General features: G+C 42.1%; 2 protein-coding genes across 2 annotated transcripts in view; one reads left to right on the forward strand and one right to left on the reverse strand.

The window, feature by feature from the left end:
- FRMPD4 (FERM and PDZ domain containing 4) overlaps nucleotides 1-19,883 on the reverse strand; it is a 551,128-nt gene that overhangs the window by 449,473 nt on the left and 81,772 nt on the right. The gene's annotated exons all lie outside the window — the stretch shown is intronic.
- Nucleotides 15,390-16,235, forward strand: LOC102734473 (E3 ubiquitin-protein ligase SIAH1A-like). Its single transcript, XM_006752127.2, has one exon. It carries the CDS (start codon nucleotides 15,390-15,392, stop codon nucleotides 16,233-16,235), a length of 846 nt encoding a protein of 281 aa, XP_006752190.1.

The following is a 19,883-nucleotide window of genomic DNA, read 5'->3' on the forward strand; positions in this document are numbered from 1 at the left end:
AGCCCCGCATCAGGCTCCCTGCTCGGCGGGGAGCCTGCTTCTCCCTCTCCCACTCCCCCCTACTTGTGTTCCCTCTCTCGCTGTGTCTCTCTCTGTCAAATAAATAAAATCTTTAAAAATAAATAAATAAATAAATAAATAAATATTTTTAAAAATACAATAGGGGCTCCTGGGTGTATTTTGTATACAAATATATATACAAATATATACACTTAATCACCCAGGTGGTTAAGTGTCTGCCTTGGGCTCAGGTCATGATCTCAGTCCTGGGTTCAAGCCCTGCATCAGGCTCCCTGCTCAGTGGGGAGCCTGCTTCTCCCTCTCCTCCCAGCTTGTGCTCCTCTCTCATGATCTCTGTTGCTATCTCTCAAATAAATAAAATCTTTAAAAAAAAAAATAAAATAAAATGCAGTATGTTGGTCTGAGTTCAGCCCATGACACATTCATGTAACAGTGTGAACCACTTTAAACAGGTGACAAATCACACCCTTTTCCATGTGGGTCATGGCTTAGCAGGGAAAGAGCAAGGATTATGGAGCATGGGTATTCCATAGGAGGGCACTGGGGGATGGGTCGCCAGTGTGATGAGTTCAGAACTCCAGAAGGTAGCGTGGAGTACCCCGGTGACTGGAAGCCATTAGAGAAGAAGTTCTCAACCAGGAAGGATTTTGCTCCTCTTCCCCAGGGCACATCTAAGAAGTTCTTGAGACATTTTTGGTTGTCATTAACTGGGAGAGGATCCTACTGACATCTAGTAGGTAGAAGCCGGGGATGCTGCTAAACAGCCTACCATACACAGGAGAGCCGCTACGACAAAGAGCAATCCTGCCCTAAATGTCACTAGTACTGAGGTTGAAAATCCCTGCTCTAGAGATAAGGAAGTGGGGAAAGAAAGAGTGAGGCAGGTAAAATCAAATTTTACCTCCTCTGCAAATCCCCTTAAGAGTCCAGTTGGCACTAACTGCTGGTCCTTTAGACCAAAAACTTTTCTCCTAGACTTATGAGTTGCCAACACTTCTAGTTTTAAATCACAGACTTAGGGGGCACCTGGGTGGCTCAGTCGTTAAGCATCTGCCTTCAGCTCAGGTCATGATCCCAGAGTCCTGGGATCGAGTCCCGCATCAGGCTCCCTGCTCGGCGGGAAGCCTGCTTCTCCCTCTCCCACTCCCCCTGCTTGTGTTCCCTCTCTCGCTGTCTCTCTGTCAAATAAATAAATAAAATCTTTAAAAAAAATAAAAATAAAAAAATAAATCACAGACTTAGGGTGACAGAAATCTGGTTTCTCAATTTTTCATCTCCTCCTTTTAAAATTATAAGAACCCCATCTGTTGGCAGATGTAATGGTACTCTATGGCCATCACATTAATGGAAAGTGAGACCTTAATTTTAAGGTGTCCAGGAAAGATTATACTAAAATGTGATCAGAAGAAAAAAATTCTAAACTGACTCAGGAATCTCATGCAATATGCATCTCCTTTTGTCTGCACTATTTCTTATCAGGAAAAAAAAGAACAGAAATCAAGAATCATGCAAAGAAAAATACGGCTTTTTCCAATGACTCTAAGTGGTTTAGCACTAGAGAATGTGAAAAATATGTCCTTAAAAATAACCTCATTGCCAGTCTTCCTCCAGTTTGAAGGAAGTGAACACCAAAAAGCCCGGGGAAAATAAAGGGCTCACCTTGGACTTCACAGTGGCTCCATAGCAGGTCACTGTACCCTGGACCATTGGTGAAGAAATGATGCTAGGAGCTGAATAATCCTACAAGTGTTTTTCTACTGCCTAGGCATTTTGTCTGCTAAGAGGCAGAGAAATGTAACCTTCACAGATCCGAAGATGGTGGGGGATTCAAACTCTTCATTTCAGTCAAGTGAATGCAGAGTCAGCTTTTAGAAAAAGGAGGACAGGTCACCTCATTTTGATGCAATGTGAACAAGACTTCTCTCTTAACAGAGCAGCAATCAGACTGTGAAGCCTTCTTTTCAGTACCCCTGTGGGGTCCAGGGTTCAGTAATTCCAAGGAAATGAATCACAAGCAGCAATCGAGAGCTGTCAAAACATCTGTTTGCAAAGCCCAAGGGGAAAAGAACAATGATGGCATCTCTGGCTGGACCAGAAGGTACTGGAACTGTATGTATTTCTGTCCAGGCAACTCCATAGCAATCCACCCATGGTGACTGTATCTGGACATACTCTATGGGATGGAGCTGAGAACCCAGGGAAAGGAAAGATTGGTGTGTGAGCAAGGAGACAAGATTGGGAAGAGAAACTGAGTAGGCTGTGTCAATTACTACTGCTCCGGGTGAAGATGTAATAAATGTCTCGCAGTTAACCAAAGACCTACTGGCACTTCTCAACCCTTGGGTTCTCTTCCCCCTTGACAAGAAATTTATGGGCTTAATGAACCTCAGGGCAGGTCACAGACACAGTTCTTTAGTGAGGGAAGAATCTCAACCCACTGTTTTCCCTGCTTTATCATCTCAGGACATGGTTACATTAAAAGGCAGGCAAGGTCAGATTAAAGGGTGGTTCAGCCAAGAACCACCTCCCCCATGCACAGGAGTGCCTTCTCCATTCTGTGCAGGCTCATCCTCAACATTGGCCAATGTGGGCAAGAGCAGGAATGGAGCCCCCCCCTACTACACGTCTACGGATGTAAAAGTTCCAAACTGAGCTAATAATCTGTTAAATCAAGTACGTGTTTTATCCTCCTAATTTGACAAATGTACTCTGATAACAACATGCAAGACAGTTTCAAATTCATAACTTGCAGACTCCTCAGAGTCCCACCCCACAATGTGGTGTCAAGGAGACAGCACTCACAGGGGCTGCATTCCATCTATCCTCCCCACTCATGCTCAGGCTCACACTTGAGCCCACACACCTCACCTCTGTCCTTCTCTTTGCCATCAGCCACATCTGACCATTCCTCGGTGGAGCCCTACCCTTCAGAGCCTGGAAGCAGGCTCAGGACTGTTGGGGCAAGGAATTCTAAGGTCCCAGATATCCCAAACATGGTCTAAAACAGAAGCTGGTCAATTTGTCCTGTAAAGAGCCTATTTTTTGAGCCAATACTTTAGGCTTTACAGGCCATATTCTCTGCCACAGCTACTGAACTCTGCATCGAATGCAAACAGTCATAGAGAATATATAAATGAATGACTGTGGCTGTGTTCCCCAGAAAACTTTTATCTATAAACATAGTGGGCCAGTTTGCTGGTGCCTGGTGTAGGAGGCAGTAGGGTATAGGCTAAGGAGGACACAGCCCGTTGGACCTGCATATTCCCTGAAGCATGGAAAGTGGAGCACCTAGAGGAGAACCAGAGTGGGCCCTCTAGAACTGTCCGATACTGGAGCCACCAGCCACACGTGGCAATGGAACACTTAAAATGCGGTGGCTGGCCCAAACTGAGATGGACTCTACGTGCAAAATACTCACAAGATTTCAAAAAGTAATGGTCATGCCCAAAGGTCTGTAGCTAGGCAAAACTGAGTTGCTAACCCACACACACCTCCGCCTCCCAACCTTCATGCAACTGTGATTTTTTTCAAAGCCCTCCAAGAACTCTTACAGACCCAGTGTCGACCACACAAAAGTGACCCACCTGGACAAGATCTGAGTCAGTCCTGCTCCAATTTGAATCCAAAACAGATAAGTCTCCAGAATATAATAAATTAAACACCAAGTCTGTACACCACCTTTGGTGTAACTGATAAATCATTGTAATTTCTCCTGTTGCCAGCTTTTTAAAAGTTATTTCTGATGTCAGGAAATTCCCAGGAACCCCCAAAAATTAAGTATCCTCTTGGGTTTTATTATGAAAGCTCTCCCTTTAGAAATATAAAACTCTGGGGTGCCTGGGTGGCTCAGTCGTTGGGCGTCTGCCTTCGGCTCAGGTCATGATCCCAGGGTCCTGGGATCGAGCCCCACATCGGGCTCCCTGCTCGGCAGGAAGCCTGCTTCTCACTCTCCCACTCCCCCTACTTGTGTTCCTTCTCTCGCTGTGTCTCTCTCTGTCAAATAAATAAATAAAATCTTTTATAATTAAAAAAAAGAAAAAGAAATATAAAACTCTGATGGCTGTATTCGTGTTGTCTCTTTCTTCTGTCTTAAAAGAAAAATCTGGCTGATCATAGTCTTTGAATTTATAGGACCTTCTACTCTCACATGAAATTTATACTCCAATGAAACATTACCCTTTGGGAAGGTGCCCATTTGACAATAATTCACAAACATCAGCAGGTGCAATCAGACCAAAAAGAAAGACGACTGGATCCAGAAAAATAAAACTTTGCTTTGATCGATATTTCAAACACCTATTGCATGACTAGTTCAGTAAATACACAAATGAGCCTGTCAAACCCAACTCAATTATTGGACACCCCTGCTGTCTGCATCACATTGCTCATCTTGATCTAAAAAAAAAAAGAAGAAAAAAGAAAAAAAAATCTAAAAACAAAAACCAAACAATCTGTCTTTCATTTTGTGACTATGTGCATTGAGGAAATGAAGTGTGACAAGCTGAAATAATGACAGTGTAGACAGGGGAAAGGAAAGAGCTCAAGCATTTATAAAAACTTAAAATCAAGTGAAGTCAAGAGTTGAGGCCAGGGCTTGAGAATCAGTCTATAAAAAAAAAAAAAAACATTTTTCATATAAAATGGTAGACATTGACTGTTGTCCAGTAATATCTGTGTTCTCTCTTCTACAGCACTTTGCTAGACCTCATTTACCAGCCTCCCTTGCAGGGACAGGGGACACATTTGTGTTGGGGCCAATTGCGTAGGCAGAGTCACGTGCTATCTTTGCCCTGAAACCTCTAGCAAGATCCACCAGGTTCACTCTCTCTTCTCTCTCCAGTGGGGATACTATGAGACCCCAGAAGATGATCAAGTCTTTACACCAGGAGTTGCCAAACTTTTTCTATAAAGGGCAGACAGAACATATTTAGACGTTGCAGGCCACATGGTCTCAGTCATAAACACCCAACCTGCCATCATAGAATGAAAGCAGCCACAGACCATAGGTCAACAAATGGGCATGGCTATGTGCCAATCAAACCATGAATGATGGACACAGAAACTTAAGTTGCATATAATTTTCATGTGTCACGGGATGCCTGGGGGTGGCTCAGTCAGTTAAGCGTCTGCCTTCGGCTCAGGTCATGATCCCAGGGTCCTGGGATCAAGCCTCGCATTAGGCTCCCTGCTCAGTTGGGGAGACTGCTTCTCCCTCTACCTGCAGCTCCCCCAGCTTGTGCTCTGTCTCTCTCTCTCTCAAATAAATAAATAAAATCTTAAAAAAAAAATCTTCATGTGTCAGAAGATATTATTCTTTTGTTATTTTTAAACAATTTAAACATCAGAAAAATGTAAAAACTGTGCTTAGCCCAGAGGCCGTAGTTGGGCCTGCTAGACTGGAAGATCAGGCAGAGGTCCCTGTATGACTGTGCGGAGACTCTTCTCTGCCAACCCCACAGCCCCGCCATTGGACAATGACAGGAGTAAGATATAGGTTTTCTTGTGGGAGGTCTCTGAGCCTGTTGGAATACCCTGCCTAATACATAAGTAATTGCAGAATCTTGACCATGGTGAAAAGAACAGATACCATACAAGCTGTTTCAGAAGAGAATAAAGGCTTCCCTTGGAGTAACACGCATGTCCCCATCCGGGTCCTTGTGCCAAACTTCAACATCCAGATTTTCCTGAAGATAAAGCCTGTTCACAATTTTTAAGCAGGCAGTTGCTTTTTTTATTTGTCTCCTGCCTCTTTCCCCACCCCTTTTTAACATGTGGCAAGGATAATCTGATAGGACACCTCCCCCAAGTGTTTTTGAGACAATTCCTACCAGTGACCAATTTCTAAACGATAGATACCTGAGAACAGAGAAGGTACAATTCTTGGCAATGGTGTCAATTCTGACCTACCATGATATACGGATGGCACATAATTCAGTTACAATGACATACAAATAAGTCAATTTCTTTTCTGCAAGAGACCGTTTCATGCAATTTGGAAAATCCTGTTCCTAAAAGCATTATTCCACCACCCAAAAACTACTCAAAAAAGACACTGTAATTAAGTCCTCTAACATTCCTGGTTTTACAGTCTATATAACTGCACAGCTCATCTTAAAGGAATATTTAAGGACAGTAAAGGTAGACAGAAAAGATTAATAAAAATATTTATAGTCAGTCTGAAGGCTATAGACTATATCATCTGAGAGCATACACATGGCTTTCCGAAGAGGAATTCTTTTATGGAAATGTGAATAATTCTATTATACTGATTTTTTAAATATGTAAACTTTCTCTATTTGAGAGGTAAAGAGATATAAAAGTAACTTTAGGATGATAAAGTACAAATATATCATGGCCGAATAGTGATCATACTTTTAAATTATGTATTGTGACAGATAATAAAGGACACTTAACGTTTTTTGGAAAAATTTTATCCACAGTTTATAGCAGACTACAGATCACTTTTTTTTTAAGGCCTAAACTTGGGGTGTCTGGGTGGCTCAGTTAGTTAAGCATCCAACTCTTTATTTCAGCTCAGGTCATGATCTCAGGGTTCTGGGATCAAGCCCCACAAGGGCTCAGCGCTCAGCCTGGAGTCTGCTTGAGATTCTCCCTCTCCCTCTCTGCCCCTCCCCCTGCTCGGACTCTGTCTCTCTCTTTCTAGAATAAATAAATAAAATCTTTAAAAAATTAAATTAAAGGGCTAAACTTGGGGGGCCTGGCTGGCTCAGTCAAGGGAGCACAGCCACTCTTGATTTCTGGGTCGTGAGTTTGAACCCCACATTGGGCATAGAGCCTACTTAAAAAATAAAAGGCCTAACCTTGTACTGCTAGGGTTGGCAAGTTGGTTGTTTTTTTTTTTTTTTTTAAAGGTTACATAGTAAATCCTTTTAGCCTTGTGGGCCATTGTATCTCTGTGGCAGCTATTGGACTCTGCTGTTACTAGGCAAAATCAAGCACAGGCAGTGTATAATGTGGGCCTATGGCTGTGACCCAGTAGAACTTGCTTTACAAAAACGGGCCCCTGCCCTTGCTATCGTTTGTCAACTCTTGTTGTACTGATTCCCAGTGGTAACCTAAAAGACTATATTAAAAGAGTAGTTGCCCCACCTCTCATACCACTGGTATTTCGGAAGAAAATTCTAAGGACCATAAATATTAGAAAATACATAATGATATACTTTCATTGTCTCACCAGTTTCTGGAAGTTTGGGTCAAGTCATTACCCCTCTGCAAAAATAACCTTCCAAAAAGATTTTTCAAAAACAGGAGAATGGTGGGGCGCCTGGGTGGCTCAGATGGTTAAGCGTCTGCCTTCAGCTCAGTGCATGATCTCAGGGTCCTGGGATCAAGCCCCATATCAGGCTCCTGGCTCAGCGAGGAGTCTGCTTCTCCCTCTCCCTCTCTCCCCTGCTCATATTCCCTCCCTCTCTCTATCTCTCTCTCTTGTCACATGAATAAAAAAAAATTAAAAAACAAACAAAAAAACAGGAGAATGGTTTTTCCCTCTTGATTTTAATTTTAAGAGTAAATGATGTCTTGATTCAACTATCAATTTAGAGGAAATACAAAGAACAAAGAAACTTGGTAAGCCCTGCAATGGAATTGCATCAGCAAACTCCAGAATGAGTAGAAATTCTACAGGATAAATGACCCAGTTTCTTAAAAAAAAAAAAACAAGGGGCGCCTGGGTGGCTCAGTCGTTGGGCATCTGCCTTCGGCTCAGGTCATGATCCCGGAGTCCTGGGATCGAGCCCCGCATCGGGCTCCCTGCTCGGCGGGAAGCCTGCTTCTCTCTCTCCCACTTACCCTGCTTGTGTTCTCTCTCTGGCTGTCTCTCTCTGTCAAATAAATAAATAAAATCTTTAAAAAAAAAAACAAAAAACAAAAAACACACATTATAAGGAAAAAAGAGAGAGATGGGGAAACCTATAGATTAAAAGAAACTTTAGAGGCATATCAATCACCTATAATGCATAGACCTTATTTGGATTCTCATTCAAATGAACAAGTTACAAAAAAGTATTTGAAACAATTCTACTTAGAAACAAACAAAAACCAAGAGGACTGTTGAGAACTAGATCAGGGTAAGTAAAAAACATCAAGGAGAAAGCAGTAGTAGAAAATATTTTATGGAAAATTTTCCAGAAATCCTCAAGGTTAATATCTAAATGTAGCCTCTTTTAGAATTTATCAAGTATGAAACTCATAATACAAAAAGTACCTAAAATATGTTGGCACCAAGAACTGAAATAGAATTTAATTGGCAATGTCTTCATAAACCTTCCTCCCCATAAATATGGAAGATATTTGTTCAAATGCTAAGAGCACTCCTAAAACAGCAAGACTGATTGCCAAAATCAAATACGGTATGAAATGATCCTTTTCTGGCAGACATTTCATTTATGATCAGGATGAATGGAGCATGTCTGAACACACCGCTTCATCTATTTTTTGACACAGCTGCAAAGCAAATACAAAAACAGAACATATGCTAGAAAACTCTGATCTATACATTGGGAAAATGATGCAAAAATATATTTCTTAGATGTAAAGACAAACTTCTAAAAATAATTTTTATTCTATCAGTCTATTATTATTATTAGAAGAAAAACTACCTAAGAAATGTCCATATATATATTCATTTTAGGAAATAAATTTAAACCCTTGTTCTTCTTTTGTGTAGATCAAAATTTCTCAGCCTCGGCACTATTCACATTTGGGGCCAGGTAATTCTTTGTTGTGGGGCTGCCCTGCCCTGTGTATGGTAGGATGTGTACTAGCATCCCTGGCCTTTACTTTCTAGATGCCAGGAGCAATACCCTTGTGCCCATTGTCACAACCCAAAAGGTCTCCAGGAATGGCCAAGTGTGGCCATTCTAACAACCAAGAGAAATAAATATCTGTCAACACTGCAATAAGCTAGGACCTCCAGACTTACAGAAACAGATAAGATTTCCTAAGCCATGACCATGACAAGGTAATGGTCTTCAGATTTCTTTTTTTTTTTTTTAAGATTTTATTTATTTATTTGACAGACAGAGACACACAGCGAGAGAGGGAACACAAGCAGGGGGAGTGGGAGAGGGAGAAGCAGGCTTCCCGCTGAGCAGGGAGCCCAACACGGGGCTCGATGCCAGGACCCTGGGATCATGACCTGAGCCGAAGGTAGACGTTTAACGACTGAGCCACCCAGGCGCCCCTGGTCTTCAGATTTCTAACGTATATATCTAAGCTCGTTGTCAAGCATTCTTTCCGATCAGATTGGTACATATTTAATTTGGGAGTTATTTCAGGCTCCAGCAGTACCAGTCAGTAAAAACCAAAACTTCCTCAAAAATGTGGATTTCATTTCATTTATAGAAAAACATATCGGCAAGACAAGGGCAGTGTCTCAAATGCATTTCAGAAAAAAAAAAAAAATACTCATAAAGTGCCCAAAAAGATGACTGGAAATGCTCCTTTTCCTTTATTTTACTTTTTCTCATTTCTTAGAAACTATTTGCTCAGGGGTGCCTGGGTGGCTCAGCCAGTTAGGTGTCTGACTCTTAATCTTGGCTTAGGTTATGATCTCAAGCCCCGTGTCAAGGCTTCACACTCAGTGGGAATCCCGCTTGAGATGTACTCTCCCTCTGCCCCTCCCCCCACAAGGGCTCATGCGGCTCTCTCTCTAAAATAAAAATAAATAAATCTGTAAAAAATATACATTTTCTTAGGATTCAGGATATTTTTTTAAGATTTTATTTTTAAGTAATCTCTACATCCAATGTGCGGCTCAAACCTACAACAAGATTGAGTCCCATGCTCCACTTCAGCCAGCCAGGTACCCCAGGATTCATGATTTAAATTTAAAGCACTTTTCCAATGAAATTATTTCAAATAATATATAAGTTATTTCAAATAATATATACAATATGCAAATTATATACAAATATATAAAGTAACAATTCCAATGAAATAATTTCTTCATTGCAAATTTTTCATTGTAATTTTTAATAGAAAAATATAGAAGATATATCCGTGAAGGGGTTTTTTTCTTTTTTGGTGCCAAATTTTCAGATGCAAAAATTACTTTTGAATTATCTCTCATTTCTACTTGCTTCTGATTTTTTTTAAACTTAGTTTTCTTAACCTCACTATATCATTTTTATAGTAGGATTATAAAAGTATACGTACATGAGTTGTGGATACATGGTTGTATGTTGTATCATTCTTCAGACTTGAACCACATTTTAAAAATCTTTACTGAGTTATTTAAATAAAAGAATTTAAAATAAATATGTACACATCTACTCTTAGTGCCATAGTTTTTAGCACTTATTGACGCCATAGTTTTTCTTCTTGTTTGTCTATATCTGATAAAAAGCCATGGTCCTTCTATGACTCTACTCTGACTTTTTTTTTTTTTTTAAAGATTTTTTTTTATTTATTTATTTGACAGAGACAGAGACAGCGAGAGCAGGGGGAGTGGGAGAGGGAGAAGCAGGCTTCCTGCTGAGCCAGGAGCCCGATGTGGGGCTCGATCCCAGGACCCTGGGATCATGACCTGAGCCGAAGGCAGTCGCTTAACCAACTGAGCCACCCAGGCGCCCTCTACTCTGACTTTCAAATATAGGTGTTCAGTAATGGCTCTAGATAAAATACAATACTGGATAAAAAGAACAATACTGAATACTGGATATAAAATACTACACTGAAATCTAAACACTGTCCTTTAATTTATACTTACTTTCATAATTACTGATGGTTTAATCTTCTAAAGCAGCTTAGTAGTACTAGTTACCTCATTAGTTATGCATGCCAAAATTTTTTTCCCTTTTTTCTGGTATAGAGAAAGCATGAATTTTAATATCTAAAAAAAGTCTTAGAGAGCGAGAGTCAGAATCTGTTTAGAAGCCCAGAGTGAGAAGTTTCTCTGGGCTACATGGGTAGGGAATTAGCTGGTGGGGATTTGGAGAGACTATCAATGGACACCTGGAAGGATGTTCAACCCCCAAAGCAACAGCCAATGATACAGGTGCAGAGAATGTCACACGAGAAATGAAATAAAATCCAGGGATCCAATCCCATGCAGAGATGTGGATGCAGAATTATGTACTTTTTTTTTTTTAAAGATTTTATTTATTTATTTGAGACAGAGAGAATGAGAGACAGAGAGTATGAGAGGGAGGAGGGTCAGAGGGAGAAGCAGACTCCCCGCCAAGCAGGGAGCCCGATGCGGGACTCGATCCCGGGACTCCAGGATCATGACCTGAGCCGAAGGCAGTCGCTTAACCAACTGAGCCACCCAGGCGCCCCAGAATTATGTACTTTTAAGGACTAAAAGATCGGTGGTTTTTGATGCTCGATGAAACACAGAATTCAGAGGATTATCTTAGCTTGTATTTGGATTTGCCGTTAATGTTGTATAGCTTTAAAAAAAATAAAGATTTTATTTATTTACTTGAGAGAGAGAGCAGAGGGAGAGGGAGAAACAGACCCCCGCTGAGCAGGGAGCCAGATGCAGGGCTCTATCCCAGGACCCGGAGCGGAAGGCAGACGCTTAACTGACTGAGCCACCCAGGCGCCCAATATTGTATAGCTTTTTTTTAAAGATTTTATTTATTTATTTTAGGGAGAGAGGGGAGGGGCAGCAGGAGAGAGAGAACCTCAAGCAGATTCCATGATGAGCCTGCAGCCTGATGCAGGGCTTGATCTCCCGACCCCGAGATCATGACCTGGGTGGAAATCAAGAGTCGGACACTTAACGGACTGAGCCACCCAGGCACCCCTATTGTACAGCTTCTGATTTGTGTGCTTATCTTTATGATTACAAAACTACGCACCCATGATTTCATTTTAAAATCCATCTTGTATTTAGCATCTATTAATAGTTTATATAAAGGAAACGCTTTTGCTCAATTAAAAAAAATTTAAATAAAAATAAAGAAGTTCAGTTACCTGATGGTCAAAAACCAGATTACCTAAAATCTTCAGTAACCCTGGCCCCTATTCTGGTGGAAGGTCTCTCTTCCCACAGCAAAGGCATGGGGAAAGTCAGCTGCTATTAACTACAATTAAATTTAGTCTGTATAAGGAGAGAACATTTCATCCTCTCTTTTCCCCTTGCTTTACCCTAATTTGTCCTTCAAGTCAGAACATATTATTTCATTCTCAAAGCCATTACCATCCTTATCGTCCCAAAGGGATGTGTAGCACCGAGCACATTTGGGCTCTCAATGGTCACCATTTGATGAGCTCACTAAATTCCACACTCTGATGCTGCACCCCTTTCCCAGCTTCCATTGTAGGGGAGGATAGTGTTTGCAGATGGAATGGCAATATAGGGATGTTAGAAGAACCCATTCAAACTCATCCTATGTGTTATTAAGCCTGGTGTTTAGCAAGAGCACACAAAGGAAGAATGAATGAGTGAATCACAAGCAAATAATCCAAATCAGATAACAAGTTACTCTGCAGATGGCATTTCAAACAAGAATAGGGATGAATTCCCAGGAGTTTGATTAAAACTAAATGGAGAGGTTGGTTTTATTCCTGGTTTCTAGCTCTTCCCCAAGCAGTGTCCAATCCATTAGCAAGTTGTTAGCATGTTTTGTGGTTTTTTTTTTTTCTCTTCCCAACTTTGTAATTGCTACTCCATTGCTTGGTCTGGTTTTCTAACACCCAATCCCACTGCTCCTAAAAGTGTCTTATATATATATAATTGCATTTTAAATTAAAGTGAATTATTTTAATTTTGTTTTGGATATTTCTTAACACCCCTGGAGGTGGCTGGCAACATTCCAGGAGGCTGCAAATCAGTCACCAAAAAGTGCAGTAGGAGGAAAACCAAGAGCGTTGTTGAGTAGAATCATCTCTCAGTGGTATTTATGGACGTCTCTGCTCAAGCCAGAGCAAACGCTCAACAACCTGCTATATAACTTGTCTCGAACACTGGGTCATTTCTCACCTTCAGAACTGACTTTGGCTCATTTTGTAATTAATCTGTACTTCGAAGGTTCTAATGTAAGTTTTATATTGTAAAATGCCAACACAGCGATCTATCTTTAGCATGGTGCTCACACTCTCTTTGTCTCTTTACATGCACACATACACCCTCACATTCAGCCCTGATGTTAAAAGTATTCTCTGCCTAGCTCAGCTAGCTATGAAATCTACCAGTCCATTCTTGCTCATACTGATTCTTTTGCTGAATGCCATGGGGCCATTTACAAACTTAAATAAGGGAAGCACATATGTGCAGGAGCCAGCTAAGAAATAAATTAGCCAAGTATTTCATTTCCCACTGGATTATACAGAAGGAGAAAAATCAGAAGATAGTCACTTGGAAGAGGCAATTTAATCCACCAAATATTTGAATAGTTGCTACAGTTCAAGAACTGTGTAAGCTATGTGGCAATGTAAAATGAGTACAGCACAAGTCCTGCCTTCAAGAAGTTTCCCTGCCTTGTCTACATGGCCCATAGTTGTCTCTCTCCATTTCCAAATCTACCCCTGATCCTGGTCCTACTCTACCTGGCTCCAGCCACTGACTGCCTTCCCTGGAAGTTTCAGTAAAACCACATTGCTTACAGGTGCAAGCCAACTGCACACACTTGAACCTGGACTTCCCATTCAGTAACTTCACTGTTCACTCCCACTCATCACAGTGACCTCTGTGTCTGAGTCCTGAACTACAGTGGGAATAAATAATGGTTTTTGGAAAAAATGGAAGAAAATAATCCCATGGTGGGATATGGTTAGGGCTATGGTTATAAAAAAAAAATGACCAAATCAGAGTTTCAGGAAGCTTCAAACATAGCTCTCCAAATAGGGAGGGCTGCCAGATAAAATATAGAATACCCAGTTAAATTTGCATCTCAGATAAACAATGAATATATATTTAGTATAAGTATATCCCAAATACTGCATGAGACATATTCCTACTAAAAAGAGAAGCTGTTCTTTGTTTACCTGAAATTCAAATTTAACTGAGCATCTTTTGTATTTTTATTTGTTAAATCTGACAACCTTACAAATACACCATTTTGAGAATGATTTGGGTTAAGGTATCTCAGTTTTGAATTAAAAGTAGTCCCTAGGAGGGTCACACCCTCATATCAATTATTTTATTTTATTTTTTAAAGTTTTATATAAGTAATCTCTACCCCCAACGTGGGGCTCCAACTCACCCCGAGGTTAAGAGTGGCATGCCCTGGGCACCTGGGTGGCTCAGTCGTTAAGCGTCTGTCTTCGGCTCAGGTCATGATCCCAGGAGCGTGGGATCGAGCCCCGCATCGGGCTCCCTGTTCAGCGGGGAGTCTGCTTCTCCCTCTGCCTGCCACTCCCCCTGCTTGTGTTCCCTCTCTCTCTGACAAATAAATAAATAAATTCTTAAAAAAAAAAAAAAAAAAGAGTGGCATGCCCTTCCAACTGAGCCAGCCAGGGGCCCCTCCTCATATCAATTATTTTAAACAGTCCTTACCACGCATTAATGGCCTCAGAAAACTGGATTTGTGGTCGCCAGGTTGGCTCAGTCTGTGGAGCATGCGACTCTTGATCTTGGGGTTGGGAGTTCAAGCCCCACGTTGGGTGTAGAGATTACCTAAATAAGTAAATATTTTTTTAAAAAAGAAAACTGGATTTGTGAGCAGGAACAAGACATAGCGTAGGAGAATTTAGAGCCTGAAGCATTTATATCTTTAGTACTTCCTGACTACGTACAATTTAGGATTATAAAACACATTCAGAGCCCCGCCCCCTCCGGGCTGCCGGCGCGCGGGGCCCTACCTTCTGGGCTGCAGCTGCCGTGTGTGCCATTTATGCGGGGTGCGAAGCGGGCGCCAGAACCGCGCGAAACGACCGCGGCAGCAGCGCGCTGCGGAACCCGCTCTCGAGCATCGGGGGCGGCCATTGCGGGGCGCGCTCTCGAGCGTCGGGGGCGGGCACTGCGGGGCGCGCTCTCGAGCGTCTGAGGCGACCGTTGACAGGCGCGCTCTCGAGCGTGAGTTGACCGTTGACAGGCGCGCTCTCGAGCGTGAGGCGACCGTTGACAGGCGTGCTCTCGAGCGTGAGGTGACCGTTGACAGGCGCGCTCTCGAGCGTGAGGCGACCGTTGACAGGCGCGCTCTCGAGCGTGAGGTGACCGTTGACAGGCGCGCTCTCGAGCGTCTGACGCGACTGTTGAAAGGCGCGTTCTAGAACACCGGAGGCGACCGTTGAGGGGCACACTCGAGAGGCGGCGGCGGCGGCCCAGGGTGTCCCGTCGGTGCCGGTGCCAGCTCGGGGAAGAGGCGGTGGCGCCGCCAGCGGTGGCAAGGGTTGGCGGCGGAGACGACGGAGCGCGTCTGAGCTGACCGGAGTCTGAGGCGCGCTGTCCACCTAAAGAAATGAAGCGCCAGACTTCATCAGCATTACTTCCAGGAACCTCGACGCGTTCGTCCCAGAGGGTGCCAGTCCTGGCTGGCACCACTGCATCCAACGGTGACCTGGCGAGTCTTTTTGAGTGTCCGGTCTGCTTTGACTATGTGTTACCACCCATTCTTCAGTGTCACAGTGGCCATCTTGTGTGTACCACCTGCCGCCCGAAGCTCAAGTGCTGTCCGACCTGCCGGGGCTCTCTGGGATCCATTCGCAACTTGGCTATGGAGAAAGTGGCCAGTTCCGTACTTTTCCCATGTAAATACCTCTCTTATGGGTGTGAATTAACTTTGCCACACACTGAGAAAGTAACCCACGAAAAGCTCTGTGAGTTTAGGCCTTACCTGTGCCCATGTCCTGGTGCTTTCTGTAAATGGCAAGGCTCTCTGGATGCCGTCATGCCCCATCTGATGCATCAGCACGAATCCATTACGTCCCTCCAGGGAGAAGATATCGTTTTCCTGGCTACCGACATTAACCTCCCTGGGGCCGTGGACTGGGTGATGACGCAGTCCTGTTTTGGCGTTCATTTCATATTAGTCTTGGAGAAACAAGAAAAGTACGACGGTCACCAGCAGTTCTTCGCAATCGTCCAGCTGATAGGAACAGACAAGCAAGCTGAAAACTTCGCCTATCGTCTTGAGCTCAATAGTCCCAGGCGGCGGCTGACTTGGGAAGCGACTCCGCGCTCCATTCACGACGGAATTGCCACAGCCATTATGAACAGTGACTGCCTAGTCTTTGATACCAGCGTTGCACAGTTTTTCACAGAAAACGGCAACTTGGGCATCAACGTAACCATTTCCACGTGTTGAAATGGCAAGCCAGCGTTTTCTGGCCACTGTTTAAAACCATTGTGGTCAATTTCACAGAGAATACGGCACCCATTTTTGTCTGTCAACCTGAAATTTTTGATAGGTCTCGACGCATGAGGTAAATAAAAGGAAAGGCTGTTAAATACAGAAAACAGTTGCATGTAGTAACACTAATATATTTAAAAATACGTCGACAGTAAACCACTTAAAATATACAGATATGTGTATATATATATACACACACACACCCAACATAGGCATCTCTCGTATTAAGAAAGGAAGCTTTGTTAAATAATTCTGAATTTGTGTTGCAGATTGAGTGTACTGTTGAAAAATACTGGGTTTTTGTCTGTGTGCCCGACAGTTGGTGTGTGTGTGTGTGTGTGATTTGTTTTTTTCCTTTAACCAACAAGCCATGTTGAGTGGTCTTGGACCACTGCTTTTTCCCTTTGTGGGTGGGTCAGTACATAGTGCTGCTGTGTGTGTGTATTTGCTAATTTTTATTAATTCTAGTTTTTCATTAAATTTGACTTTCTTCTCTGTAGTTCAGGTTTTTCCTCACTTTTTTTTTTGGTGACTTTTTAAAGTTAGTGTCTTTCTGATATGCATAGTTGTTTATGGTAAAGCTTATACATAGGTGTTCAATACATATTTCCTTTTCCCCCATTAATCAGTTTATTAGAAATATTTTAGGCAGCAGCTCTTTCTGCCCATGGGCCCTGTCCCTGTGCAAAACCACCATTTTGCACCAAAAAAGAAAAAAAAGAAAAAACAAAACCCCCCCAAAAAACAAAAAAAAAACAAAACAAAAACAAAAACAAAAAACAAAAAAAGAAAACCAAAAAACAGAAAAAAGAAAAAAAAACAAAAAAGACAAAAAAAAGAGAAAAAACAAAAAGAAAAAAAAGAAAAAGAAAAAAGGAAAAAGGAAAAAAAAGGAAAAGAAAAAAGAAAAAAATAGAAATATTTTACATTCAACTCTTTTGAGAAGATATGAGTTCCAGAAAGGAAAGGTAACAGCAGAAGAATTATCAGAAGCTATTTAAAGCAGCTGTAAGATGGTCTCTGTCTATCTGTCTGTCTGTCTCTCTTTTTCTCCAGTTGAGTCATACCTTTGAACTTATTCTTTGACAGGTTAGGGAATACTGATTTTTTTTTTTAATACCAGAAAAGAAAATCTGGTGGTTTTTTTTTTTCTTCCAAATATCTTGGACAAATCACATGTTTAAAATTTGTTTTTGGGATGCCTGGGTGGCTCAGTAGGTTAAGCATTCAGCTCAGGTCATGATCCCAGCGTCCTGGGATTGAGTCCTACATCGGGATCCAGTCCTGCATCGGGGTCCAGTCCTGCATCGGGATCCAGTCCTGCATCGGGATCCAGTCCTGCATCAGGCTCCTTGCTCAGCGGGGAGCCTGCTTCTCCCTCTGCCTGCTGCTCCCCCTGCTCGTACTCTCACTCTCTCTCTCTCCCTCCCTCTCTCTCTAGAAATAAATAAAATCTTTTAAAAAATAAAATAAAATTTGTTTTTGTATTTATTGGTTTTGCAGAAGAAGACATCGTCTTACACAGTATTTGTAATCAAAAGCAAATCATTTGTTTAAAAAAAGGCAATTTGCAAAAAAAGTTTTTGTTCTTTTCTAATTCTCATTAAAAGAATATCTGGCAAATTAAAAAAAAAAAAAACCACATTCAGAAAGTAAAAATGGGCCACTGAAAGTAAAATAGGAGAGACTGGGAAACAATGGAGAATTTTGGTGAGGGTCCTGGTAGTGGCTGGGGTCCTGTTGAATATTATTTCTGGGTTTACATGGACTCCCTGCAACTTGTGAAATTGCATTCTTCTTTCTGCAGGAAACCTGGACTTAACTTCATACAGAATGTGAATGGCCTGTGCACTCACTTATACTTCCTACTATACTGTTAGCTCCATGAAGGCAAGGAATCTTTCATTGTGGTGTCCCAGAGCCCAGCTCAGCCCTGATTCTATGGTGGGTGAGCATAAATATTTACTCCCTCTTGTGGCTGACTGAGTTGATAGGTCTGGATTTAATTCAAAGGCTGCACAGCTCAACATAATCTAGTTCACAGATGATTCCAACATTGTTCCCTCCCTGCCCCAATCCCACCCAACAGGGGTGTTTGCCAATCTAATCTCCCTATGTTCCCTTGGGTACCAAAGTATCAGAAAGGAGAGAGAAGCAGAAAAAAAAAAAAAAAGGCAGATCTACTCCCCTGTGACCTTCTTCAATGGGTTTTCCTCTCGTTATTCTCTCTCCTTTGACTTAGGCTGGGTCCTTATGGGTGACCATACATCTCTGTTTGCTTGGAACAACTCTGGTTTATGTCTGTTGTCCCACGGTAATTATTAATGGCCCTCCTTTTACTCTCAGAAATGCCCTGGATTAGATGGTCATCCCACTCACAACACTCAAGAACTCATGTTAAGTAGGAAGGTGCTATAGAAATAACCAAAAGAGCACACAAATGTTTGTCCTCAGAATGGCCATGGCAAAGACATTCACGCTGGTTAATCAGTGCTCTACTCAAGAACGAGAAACCAGAATTAACAGACTCATAAGGTGGGGAGTACTGGGGTTTTTAATCTCATCTGTTGGCTCCCAATGCTGGTGAAAAGCCTACCTGCACAGAATAATCACTTCGGCTCCAGGAGCTTTCAAAGCATACAGAATCACATTCCTCCCCCTACACTAGGAGGCTCTTATCCAGCAAATCTGAGTAGGGCTAAGAAATCTACATTTTCTTTAAAGTTCACCCAAATGAGTCTTCCAGAAACTGAGGCTCATAAATATTAAGTAAGGTTCTACGGTGGCCTCAAGATTGAAACAGAAACCTCCCTATCTCCCTGACTTGAATGCATGATAAAACAGAAAAGGGAAATACGTTACTGGGGGATAAAACTTATCCACAACACAATTGTAGCCACTGTGACATTAATCACAATATCCCATGTGATTATGTGATAGCTCCTGACAGAATACCTCCTACCAATTCCACCAGCTTGGTCTTATCTCACTTCCTGTTTAAGAGAGAACTTCAAAATGAGCAGCGGTCATGCATAAAATGTGATAGATGATTTATGCAAACAAGAGATACAAAAACTAATTTATCTTCCACTAAACATAATGAAAAACACCCAATAAATCCACCAATTGATCAAGCTTTCTAAGCATGAAAACCAAGGCTAGTCTCCAAGTCGTAACTACATTCTTAATATTTTACCTGGCAACAAAGACAACATCATAAAAACCCCACACAGACCCAAGAAAAAAGACAGTCTTATCCAATGGTGACCAACCTTGTGTCCCACAAAGTCAAGGAATTCACAAATGACTGTCAACCAAGTTTTAATATTCCATAAACCTGTTGTAAAAATGGAAATGTACCCCAATAAGGCAGCTCAAGCTCTGTGAAAGGCCAAGCATGTTTGCCCTTCACCAGAATCCTATCAACTCCATGTGGTAACTGTTTGTTTTTTTTTTTAAAGATTTTATTTATTTATTTGAGACAGAGAGAATGAGAGAGAGAGAGCACATGAGAGGGGGGAGGGTCAGAGGGAGAAGCAGACCCCCTGCCGAGCAGGGAGCCCGACGCGGGACTCGATCCCGGGACTCCAGGATCATGACCTG

The sequence above is a fragment of the Leptonychotes weddellii genome, chromosome X (genome assembly GCF_054177405.1).
Source record: "Leptonychotes weddellii isolate Sample4059 chromosome X, ASM5417740v2, whole genome shotgun sequence".
In the NCBI taxonomy this organism is placed as follows: Eukaryota; Metazoa; Chordata; class Mammalia; order Carnivora; family Phocidae; genus Leptonychotes; species Leptonychotes weddellii.